This window comes from Mustela nigripes, chromosome X (genome assembly GCF_022355385.1).
Source record: "Mustela nigripes isolate SB6536 chromosome X, MUSNIG.SB6536, whole genome shotgun sequence".
NCBI classification, from domain to species: domain Eukaryota; kingdom Metazoa; phylum Chordata; class Mammalia; order Carnivora; family Mustelidae; genus Mustela; species Mustela nigripes.
This window is the reverse complement of record NC_081575.1, coordinates 20,113,334-20,125,741: the sequence shown is the minus strand read 5'-3', so window position 1 is coordinate 20,125,741 and position 12,408 is coordinate 20,113,334. Positions and strand designations below refer to the sequence as shown.

At 36.8% G+C, this 12,408-nt stretch overlaps 1 protein-coding gene across 1 annotated transcript in view; it reads right to left on the bottom strand.

The window, feature by feature from the left end:
* Positions 1 to 823: 823 nt before the first annotated feature.
* ZNF280C (zinc finger protein 280C) overlaps positions 824 to 12,408 on the bottom strand; it is a 62,702-nt gene continuing 51,117 nt past the window's right edge. The window contains exons 15-18 of the mRNA XM_059385172.1: positions 7,236 to 7,298; positions 3,018 to 3,136; positions 2,595 to 2,655; positions 824 to 2,470 (exon numbers count right to left, since the gene is read on the bottom strand). Of these exons, the coding sequence (XP_059241155.1) occupies positions 2,455 to 2,470; positions 2,595 to 2,655; positions 3,018 to 3,136; positions 7,236 to 7,298 (259 nt within the window). The 3' untranslated portion in view covers positions 824 to 2,454. The remainder of the gene's footprint in view (positions 2,471 to 2,594; positions 2,656 to 3,017; positions 3,137 to 7,235; positions 7,299 to 12,408) is intronic.

Genomic DNA, 12,408 nt, shown 5'->3' with positions numbered 1-12,408 from the left:
ACAACACTTTTGGAGATTTTGGAAAATCATTTACAGCAGAAATCAGTCTGGAAAATGAAAACTAATGGATTCAACTTTTTTGACTATGTATTATAAGAAGTAGACTACGGAAGAGCTGGTCACTGAAACTGGTTTTCAATATGTTTCTGCTATAGGCTGAATGTCTAAATTCATATGTTGAAACCTAATCCCCATTGTGATGGTATTAGGAGGTGTGGCCTTTGGGAGATGACTGCATCAAGAGGGCGGAACCCTCATGTGTGGGATTAGTATCCTCCTAAATTAGACCCCAGAGAACTCTCTCACCCCTTCTGCCAGGAGGATATAGCAATATCCTTCTACGAACCAGGAAGTGGGTCCTCATCAGACACTGAATCTGCCAGTGCCTCAATCATGGACTTTCCAGTATCTAAAACTGTGAGAAATAAATTTGTGTTGTTCATAAGATACCTAGTCTGTGATACTCTATTATAGCAGCCCAAAGGGACTGAGACAGTTTCAAAGTACAATTTTAAGTACAAAGCACAAGTTCTGATGTTAAGATGAAAAAACTACTCATGACTAAGTCAAACAACTTCAGAGCCTGACCACCTTAATGGTTATTAAAGATCACAAAGGTACTTTGCCAGTCTCTGAAGTTCAAGAAATTAGTAAAATATACATAGTGAGCTTATAACTGTGCTGGAGGAAAGACTGCAAGATGCACTTGGTAAAGCTCTCAGTCTGTAGGCCAAGTAATCAGGCTTCCATGTAAGAAGCAAAGCAATGCTCCCACTAACATGATAAAATCTAACAGCTTTTACATGAATAACTCCTGAGGCACTTTACCAATACAAATTTTATTAAAAAAATAAGTAATAACATCAAACTGTTCAGCAAATCTATATTCAATGTAACCAAAATAAACAAACACCAAAATAAAAAAAATATACATCTATATATATATGGGCAAGAAACAAGTGCATTTTTTGGTCCCAATATTTTCTGAATATATTATCTTTATCCAAAGGAATTACATTAATGGCTAAGAAGATATGTATTAGATGTACAGAAACATAACTTTAAAATTTATTTTAAGGTCTGTAGGAAGTGTTTTTTTGCCAATTCTTTATGTCTTTAAACTCATAATCACTAAGATAATGATAGTCCCAAGACAGAGGATGTAGTAATGTCTAACGGTCTGAATAATTACCCAAATCTAGAAGCTATCAATAGGTAGCTACATGAAATTTGTAGAGAATTCTAAAGAATTTCTTGAGGTTCTTAAAAACAAAACAAAACAAACACAAAACAAAAGTTTTAAAAAGAGGAGAGATAAAAGTGGACATAACAAAACACACATTAATAAATTTGGTGAAGGACAACATAAAACCAAGATAAAATTGAACTTTAAAAAATCTGAATATTAGTATTGCTGAAAACTCCTAGGGTTAATACTGGATAAAATTTCAAATGACGGTACAAATAACTATAACTTTGGAACTGTAATTTTAGAAACTTGTTTTCCAAGAACATGAAAGTAACCTTGGTTCCCTACACAACCAGTTTTTATATTCCTTGGACTGCATGCATACTAGACAAATATTAAAGGGCAGCAGCCAAAATGATTAAACTTCAACTTGGATGTTGAAGCACAGATTTGATGGGTCTTTCTTAGTTAGAATGAACCCATAAATATAAGTTCAAGAACCAAAGCCTCCAGGGGGAAGTTGTGCTCAATTTGGCGGGCCTTGAGGTCATCTCTGGCCAAATTAGTATCAGCCTTATGGGAGGCCAGTCATGAAGGAAGGGACTCTCCCCAAGGTCTGATTTCTTAAGGCCACAATCTAGAGGAGGTCTCACAGTCAAATAATTCACATTCCTTGGAAAGAGAGAACAGGCATCAGTTGTGTCCGTCGAAGGGGGACACTGACCAGGAGTATCCTGGACATTTTTTGAAATTTCTGTGTTGCTTCTGCATCTGAAAAATACGAAAAATAGAACAATGACAGACAAGGAAAGAGGAAAAAGACAGCTATCTGACCTAAAAATGAAATTAAGAAACCAGACAAAACAGACAAAGAAAATGAATAGCCATGTCATTTGGAATGCAATATTCTGAAGGCAAGTACAGCAGAGAAAAACACAAATTATTTTAAGCAAAGCAAAAAAAGACCATAGCAACAAAAGTTATTTTTGGAGAAAGCCAACTGGAGAAAAAAGCATATGTTAAGATATGTTAACCTGACACAAAGATAAGGTGGAATAAGAATCTAGTGCCATCTGAAAGCTGAAAAGAGCTGAATCAGAGCTAGTGTCATGAACTTGGCTGTTTAACCGCCTTCGTGTGAGAAAACACTTCAGAAGTTTGAACTTAGGAAACTGCCTTTGTGTAAGAAAACACTTCAGAACTTTGAACTTAGGAAATTCCAACTTGTCTTGCACCAGGTTGCACGAGCTCCATAGAGCAGGAATCTATTTCAACAAGCGGCTTTAAAAACAAAAACAAAAACAAAATACTTTAATATTTTTCATTTCTATTAATGATACATTTAAAAATGCAACAGTGCTAAAATACATCAAAGAAAAATGCACCAAATGAAAATTAAACTTACTCAGAAGTGGGTTCAGAATTGGGTTCAGAATTGGGTTCAGAAGTTGAGGTACTTTCGGGAACTGAAATTAGAAGTGTTTTACGTTTAAAATGGTATAGATAATGAGTAAGACTATTAACTTAATACAGAAGAGCCCATATTGTGGCTGATCAAGAATACTGGAATAAATATAAGAAATTCCCAGAGAGGAAGACAAATCATAAGAGACTCTTAATCTCAGGAAACAAACTGAGGGTTGCTGGCGGGGAAGGGGGTGGGAGAGATGGGGTGGCTGGGCGATGGACACTGGGGAGAGAATGTGCTATGGTGAATGCTGTGAATTGTGTAAGATTGATGAATTACAGACCTGTACCCTGAAACAAATAATACAATTTATGTTACTAAAAAAAAGAAATTCAAAGTAACACAATTATATATACATACCATTCTCTATTATAACTTGGCAAGTATGAGTTTTGCGTTGACACAAGTGTTTAGCCATGCGGTCTAAAGCAGAAGAATCAGTTAGGAAGTCACATTTAAGGCACACTAGAGTAATGCCCCTATGAAGATAAAAAGAAAGCAAAGATTTTTTATCTTTTATGAAAGTCCATCTAGAAGTTCAATTATTATTTTTCCATGTAACAACTCTTGATTTGGTTTTTATGTGTCATGACCATCTATTTCCAATTTTGTTATATAAACCTGATTTACCTGAAATGGGACTCTAGAAAATGACAGAGCCATGTTTAAGTTATGCTAACAGTCAGTGCTTTGTAAACTGTTTCCTCTCATATTGGTTGCTAAAAGACAGGAGTTAAGAGACCTAAAACCCAGCTGTGGCTCCACTAACAATTTGTATAGCTTCTGCAAGTCACATTCTTTCTGTGCCTTTGTCCATTTGGAAAGCAAGGATATAATATTCATTCAATATACATTTTTTAAAAGATTTTATTTATTTATTTGACAGAGAGAGATTACAAATAGGCAGAGAGGCAGGCAGAGAGAGAGGGGAAAGCAGGCTCCTCGCTAAGCAGAGACCCTGACGCGGGGCTCAATCCCAGGACCCTGAGACCATGACCTGAGCTGAAGGCAGAGGCCTAACCCACTGAGCAACCCAGGCGCCCCTCAATATACATTTTTTAAAAGATTTTATTTATTTGACAGAGAGAGTGAGTAAGGGAGAGAAAAGCAGAGGGAGAGAGAAAAGCAGGCTCTCCGCTGAGCAGAGAGCCTGATGTGGGGCTCAATCTCAGGACCCTGGGATCATGACCTGAGCCTAAGACAGACGCTTTGCCTAGCTGACTGAGCCACCCAGGAGCCCCTCAATATACATTTTCTGAGGACCTTCTTTACACACTCCATACTCCTTGGTGTTGTGAATACAACAGTGAACGAAAAAGAGGGTAAACTCTGTGGAGCCTATAACCTGGTATCTTATTTTAGTGGTGATAAAATTAGAAAAAAATGGGAAGGTTTTAAAAATTAATAATGTACTTTAATTATTGTTATTATCTGTCAGTTAACAAGCATAACCATGCTTTTACAGTCACTGGATACTTGGATAGGAATAAAAACCAGTAGCCTACTTTAGATTGACTTCCCCACTGTGGATTTAGTCTTTTTCTTTTTTAAGATTTATTTATTTTAAGAGAGATTAGGGGTAGGGGTAGAGGGAGAGAATCTTTCAAGCAGACTGCCCCGCTGAGCTACCCGCTGAGGAGGACTCAATCCCAAGATCCATGAGATTATGACAAAAGCTGAAACCAAGGGTTGGATGTTTAACTGACTGAGCCACCCAGGTGCTCCTACTGCAGCTCCAGTCTTAACAGCCCGCTGTATATTTATACCTGGCTGTCATGCTGGCACATCAAAAATGATCTTCATAAGCTAAAATTGTACTTTCCTCCCCACCCCTGAAAACCATTCTTCCTAACTAATCTCTCTGATGATGTCATGCTCCCAACCAAAGGCTCAAACTTATCTTTTTCAAAAAGTATTTCAAATATTTTATCATATTAACAATTTATTGAGCACTTAACTCTGTGCTGGGCTGAGGGTTTTAGACATATCATCTAAATCTTACAACAAACCAAAGAGGTAGATATTAAAATTATTCCTTTTTTATAAAGGACTGGATTGGGTTTAATAATCTACCAAGGCCAAAATTAGATTTGAAGTGAGTCCTTTGATTCCAGAGTCCATCTTCTTCTTTTTTTTTTTTTTAAAGATTTTATTTATTTATTTGACAGACAGAGATCACAAGTAGGCAGAAAGGCAGACAGAGAGGGGGAAGCAGGCTCCCCGATGAGCACAGAGTCTGATACGGGGCTTGATCCCAGGACGCTGAGATCATGACCTTAGCTGAAGGCAGAGGCTTAACCCACTGAGCCACCCAGGCACCCCAGAGTCCATGTTCTTAAACAGTGTGATAAACTTCATCACCTTAACCCAGATTCTTAATAAATCAATCTTAACTACCATAATAGTCTTAAACAGTCCATGTGTCTCAGGTAGCTACATTTTACCTCCTATATCCTTCACATTGATCTTCCTTGATTCAACACCAAGAATTTCCCCAAAGGGTCTAAACTCCCTAGCTTAGTTTTCAAGGATTCCACAATCCAGATCTGAGCTCAAAACTATTCCCCCAGACTTTGATCTTAATACTACGTTACATAAACTTCATGCTCCATCTAAACTGCACTACTGGTCATTCACTGCGTATGGCTTTTGCTCTTTCCTTTCTGTACTTTTACTTACACTATTTCCTCCAACTAGAATGCCCTTGTGCTTCTTCTAGTAGAAGTCTCTCCTCCCTGTGAAATCAGTAACTAACACAGCACTTATTATGAGTCTTCTTATATGACTGTAGTTACTTATATTCACACCTTATCATAAATTGTACATTCCTTGAAGGTTGGTACCAAGCCTTCTTCATCACTGTCAACTTAAGGGGAACTGCTACATTGTGTTACAAGTAATAGGTGCATGATAAATAAAAAATAAACATTGTATTTTAACAAAACAGTAATTACAAAATTTACTGTTTTATAGAATTATAAATATGCTATGCCCCATACACAGAAATTAATCAACTTTCTATTTAAATATGAGGCCCACCCAAGTTAAGAAAAAAGCATCTCTGCTCTTTAAAGTCATAGAATCAATTCAAGAATCAAGCACCAAGCACACAACTGAGCTTGACAACAGTGAGGTAAAAATCAAATTAAATTCTCTAATCTTTATAATTAATAAATCCTTTTCATTCTTATAAAATTTTTCAGTAAAATTCTACTTCCTCGAATTTAGTAATATTTTAAAAATAGCACAAATATATTTTTACAATAGAATCAAACTTTCCTCTGCCTATGAGCTGTTGGTCCAACACCATCCACATATGTAATTTTCAACATATATACTAATTTACTCAAAATATTTACAGAAAGCCTACCATGTGTCAGGCACTATTCAATGCTCAGTAAAACATCTGGCATAGACAAATATCCAAACCATACACATTCTAGTGAGAAGACACAGATGATAAACAAAACAGTGAAGTATATACAACATGCTGGAAAGTAAAAAGTGAAGAAAAATAAACCAATAAAGGGAGATAGGGACTGGTGGGAATGGGGCCCTGGGGAAAGAATGCTATTTTATTTTATTTTTTAATGATTTATTTATTTATTTGACAGACAGAAATCACAAGGAGGCAGAGAGGCAGGTAGAGAGAGAAGAGGAAGCCGGCTCCCTGCTGAGCAGAGAGCCCAATGTGGGGCTCGATCCCAGGACTCCAGGATCATGACCTGAGCCGAAGGCAGAGGCTTTAACCCACTGAGCCACCCAGGTGCCCCAAGAATGCTATTTTAAATGGAGTGGTCAAAGAAAGCCTCATTCACTGGACTAGTGACTTGAAGGAGGTGAGAGAGCTAGCCATGCAGGTATCTAGGGAAAAGTCAATAAAGCAGAAAGAATAATAGACACAAAGATCCTGAGATCTATCATCCCTTCCTCCACTTTCCCACTAAGCCAAAGCATCAAAATAAGTACTGGCTAAATTTAAGTCTTTGTCTTAGCCTGGTGCTACCAAGATCTTGGCACTGCAATTTCAAATAGCAATGACAATGTGAGCAAAATAATTAAAACAAAGGAATATGAAGTCAAAAGAAATCAGAAGAATGTGGGAAAAAATGATGCTTAGTGGGTTCTGAGCCAATGGTGTGTAGTATAATCAAAAGTTAACCATCAATGCCTAGAAATGTTCATCAGCAATTCCTTTTGTAAACAGGTTGTGCACTCTTATTTCAAAATTTTAAAAACCCTAAGAATTATGAAGGCTATATATTGATCAAAACCAGCGTTATTCAACTTACTAGATATCTTAAACATCTTTTTAATCTTCAAATATCGTTGGAGAGCCTTATTTTTTTATTTTATAATGCAAATCCATGAAAGTTTCATCTTAATGCCTAATACCACTGAAACAAAGTTAGCCAGAAAACATAGGTTTACTTCCTCTTTGATCTATGATATAATTAATAGAACTGTCTTATGTCTGGTAGTAACCATTCATTTTCCAAACTGCATACTTAAGCATCAGGTTAAAAAGAAGTTACTGTAATTTTTCAAAAGAGAGAATGGAAAAGATCAACTAGTTACCTGAGAGTTCCAGAATGCTTCTTAAAAATATAAAACCGTTTAGTCGGATGGTTGCTATGAGAGCTGGAGAGACAACAGACAAATGAGATTTTATTATACAATAAACCATAATAATTTTATGACCATATTTCCAAGTCCATATTTAGTTTATTAGTTTTGATTAAAAGGTCATGATCTAAATTATTAAATTCTATTCTTCTGTTTTAATTCAAGTTTTTTATCTTACTTTTCATTTTATCTATATATTTTCTAACAACATATTTCCCTGAGAATATTCTTAAGTGATTGGTACCCTCACCATTATACAAAAAACCAAAAAGTTCTCCAAGTTAAATAAGCAAAGAGCATCAACTTAAATCTTTACAACTATTAAGAGTTGAAAATAATTTAAAAGGTATTTGCTAATAATGCATATTGCTCTAATATAAATTGTTATGAATAACTATCACTTTCTTATCTTTTTTTATCACTTTCTTATCTTAATATACTTAGCAAGTGGGGAGATCTGAATGATCCTTGAAGTAAATGCTACTTGGGCTAAATTACATTACCTTTACCTACCATCAGTAAAAGGAAACATTTAAAGAACCTTTTGCAATTATTAGGAGAGCCTTTAGGGAAAGCAAAGCAGAACTCATGAGTTAAAACAACACTTCTTCTATGCACAAAACATCAACAACAAAAAAACACTAACCAAATTTTGCAGCCAATGGCAATAGCTTTTATACCCCCATCTATTTTTATATTTTCAAAAGACTTATTTATTTGAGAGAGAGAGAGAGTGTGTGTGTGTGCATGAGCAGGGGGAGGAGCAGAGGAAGAGGGAGAGAGGATCCTCAGGCAGACTCCCTGCTGAGTGTGGAGCCTGGCATGAGGTTTGATCCCAGGACCCTGAGATCATAGCCTGAGCTAAAATCAAGAGTCAACCACTTAACTTACTGAGCCACCCAGGTATTCCTATACTACTCCCTTTTAAATTGATAAGGAAAGCTTTCCTATATTAGAAAGTCAGGCAGGATTAGCCAGGACTGGCATAGCACAGTATTACTCAAAAGTGTGGTTCAAAACAGCATCCATATCACTGGGGAACTCATCAGAAATACAAAGTCTCAGGTCCCACTCTAGACCTGCTGAATTAATTGCTGGCAGTGAGACCCAGAAATCAGTTTCAACAAGTTTTTGTGGTGATTCATATGCAAGCTAAAGTTTGAGAAATACTAGCTGCCCTAGCTTGCACCGACAGACCCAATCCAGCCAACACACCAGGTCAATGATTATCATTAGACAAAAGGTAACTATCACCAGCATACCATGGATGCATCGGGAAAAAATGATACTGGCTAGCAATAATCCCATGAAAATAGCTGCAGAATAGGTACCATGCCGAGTACAAAGAACTGCTCTCTCAAGTAGATAAGACAGACACATTTAATATAAGGCAGAAGAGCTGAATGGTATAGAACTCAAAGGAAGGAATGATTCCTATGAGTGGCTGTGGTGATCAGATTCTTCACAGAAGAAGGTAAACTGAGAGGGAAGGAGAGGGGCAGTCCAAGGAATAACAAAGAATAAGGAAAACCACTTTAGAGACTGAATATGAAACAAATGATATGAATATGAAACAAACTATATGTTTGGGGAAATTAATTTGGGGGGCCTGACTTGTTACAGAGTTGGTGTGGACTGGGAATAAAGGTACTCAGCCTCTAAGAAAGTAAGACTCTGTAGGTACAGAGCTCAAGTCTACAACAGAAGTCCACACTGGGTCAGGGTGTACCATTCAGGGGGAGGTACCTGAGGCAACAAAGTAAGCAAGACGCCACTGAATTAGAGGGAAGGCAAAGGCCCTTAGAAAAGTAGAAGTAGATACTTCCAGTTCTTTATGAGGCTAATAATAAATAAGTGCTCCATGTGTGTGACGACAATGCAGTAGAAGGTTGGGCCTCACTGGAAATTAGGAAAAGGTTATAAAGGAAGTCTGAGGCCAACGGGAATATTTTGGGATAGTATGGTATTGAAGGCCTAGAAGACAGTTGAAGAAGCTATGGAAAATGTGAAGCAGGAGGACAGAATGACCATGGGTTTAAGAATCATAAAAATATTTTCCAATTTAATGTCCTATAATTTAGGGGCAGAATTAAAGCTCCATTGGAGTAGCCATGTGTTTGGCACAGAATAAAAGACCAACATTTGTGATTGTTGTCAAAATACCAACATTTTTCACAGAACTAGAAAAAAATTATCCAAAAGTTTGTATGGAACCGCAAAATATATCCAATAGCCAAAGCAATCTTCAAGTTATGAGACTGATGCACTCACTACCTACTGCGCTAAGGAGGCACCTCAGCCAAAGCAATCTTAAAAAAGAACAAAGCACAGGCATCACAATTATAATAGATTTCAAGATATACTAGAAAGCTGGAGTGATCAACACAGTATGGTATTAGCACAAAACAGATACACAGATCAATGAACAAAACTGAGAGTCCAGAAATAAACCCATACTTCCATGGTCAATTAATCTAAGACAAAGGACACAAGAATATACAATAGGGGAAAAGACAGTGTCTTTGAAAAATGGTACTACAAAAACTGGACAGCTACATACAAAAGAATGAAACTGGACCAATTTCTTACACCATACACAAAAATAAACTCAAAGTGGATTAAAGATCTAATGTGAGGCCTGAAACCATAAAACTCCTTGAAGAAAATATAGGCAGTAATTTCTTTGACAACAGCTGTAGAAACATTTTTCTAGATATGGCTCCTCAGGTAAGGGAAACAAAGGCAAAATTAAACTACTGGGACTACACCAAAATAGAAAAGTTTTGGTTTTTTTTTTTTTTAAGTAGGCTCCACGCCCAGTGTGGAAACCAGCACAGGGCCTGAATTCACCACCCTGAGATCAAGACCTGAGCTGACACCAAGAGTCTGAAGCCCAGCTGACAGAGCCACCAGCTGCCCTCAAAATAAAAAGCCTTTGCACAGCCAAGGAAACCATCAGCAAAACAAAAAGGCATCCTACTAAATGGGGGAAGAAATTTGCAAATGTTATCTCTGCTTCTCCCTCTGCCCCTCCCCTGCCCAGCCTGTGCTCTGTCTCCGCTGTCTCTCAAATAAGTAAATAAAATCTTTAAAAAGAGTACGCTTATCTTGATGAACACTGAACAATGTACAGAATTGTTGAATCATTATATTGTACACCTGAAGCTAATGTAACTGTATGTTAATTATACTTCAATTTGCAAAATATGAGCATTCTTCCCAGCAGTATACTGAGAGAAAGATTTGCTGGGGCCTGGTTTAGAGCAACCAAGGTATAGAAAGAACTGCAGTAGTTGGGAGGCAGAGTGGTAAATTGCAGAATGTGGACATTCAGGAAGCCGTTATGAATGGTGGCACATCAAGAGAGCACCAAAATCTTCAGAAACTTAAGGACAGAAGACATGTACAGACATTTCTCCAAAGAATACATCCAGATGGCTAACAGGCACATGAAAAGATGCTCAGCATCACTCATTATCAGGAAAATGCAAATCAAAACTGCAATGAGATATCACCTCACACCTGTCGGAATGGCTAAGATCAAAAACTCAAGAAACAAGTATTGATAAGATGATGTAGAAAAAGGAACCCTCATGCACTGTTGGTGGGATGCAAACTGGTGCAGCCACTGTGGAAAACAAGATGGAGGTTCCTCAAAAGTTAAAAACTGAACTACCCTAGGACCCAATAATTGCATTACTGGGGTTTTACCCAAAACATGCAAAACATTAAATCAAAGGGATACACGCACTGCTATGTTATTATAGCATTATTTATAATAGTCAAACTATGGAAGCAACCCACGTGTCCAGAATGGATAAAGATGTGGGGTGTGTGTATGTGTGTTTATATGTATCAGCCATAAAAAGAATGAAATCTTGCCATTTGCAATGAAGTGGATGGGCTAGAGGTGATATACATAATACTAGGTGAAGTAAGTTAGAGAAAGACAAACACCGTATGATCTTACTCATGTGGAATTTAAGAAAAAAGCAAATGCTTTTTTTCTTAAGGACCAAGAACAAACCGATGGTTATCAGAGGGGGAGCTGGGTGGAGGATGGGTGGAATAGGTGATGGGGAGTAAGAGCACACTTATCATGATGAATACTGAGTAATGCATGGAATTGCTGAATCACTATACTGTACACCCGAAACTAATGTAACCCTGTATGTCAACTATACTGGAACTTAAATGAAAAACTTAAAAGGAAAAAAAAATGTCTGAGGCAAAAAAAGAAAAGGTAATGAAATAGAGGAGTAGCCAAAAGGGAAGGAAAAAATGATGGTAACATAGTAAGAGAAGTTGAGGAGAAGATTTTCAAAAGTGAGTGATCAAAAGTATCAAATATTCTAAAGAAGTCACAGAAAAGTAAGAATGAAAACTAGTGAGTACATTTAGTGATTAGGATATGACTGACTGATAATTTTTAAAGGGGCAGCTTTAACTAATAGGTGGGGGTGATACTCAAATCACAAAGGGAAAGAAGTAGCAAATAAGAGAGTAAAAAAACCTCTTTAAAATGTTGACAGTAAAAGGAAGACAAGAAAATATGCAAAGTGAAGGCAAATCTTGTTCATCCTAAAAAAATGTCTGAAAGTATGTGCAGGCAGAAGGAATGTGGTAGAAAGAAAGAGATGAAATGAAGATACAAAATAACTGAGTAAGGCTATAGAGAAAATGGAAGACACAAGGGGCAGGATTTGCTTTCAGAAAGTGAGAAATGTCTTTTTCTGAGATTAATGTCTCGATAAAGGGAGAAAAACTTGAGGTAGAAAAAAGTTAATCTTGGTAAAAATGAGAAGGATGACCTCTGAGTAATTGGTAGGAACAAGACTAAAAACCAAGAGACCAGAATAAAATCTAAGGGTATTGAAAATGATTTAAAAAGATGTTGTAGATTAAAAAAAACAACAACAAAGAGGTATTTTTAAAAACAAAGAACTAAATTAAAGTTAAAAATCACAAATTCAGAGCTAATTAAATCAAGTGCAGTTGGTAGTTTGGAAAGGAACACAGCGAAAGATCGAAAAGGATAAGAGATTCATGGATAGCAAGGTTAAACATGTCTGAAGATGTAAAGGATTCTAAGATAAAGAACAAACAACATTCAAAACAGATGACC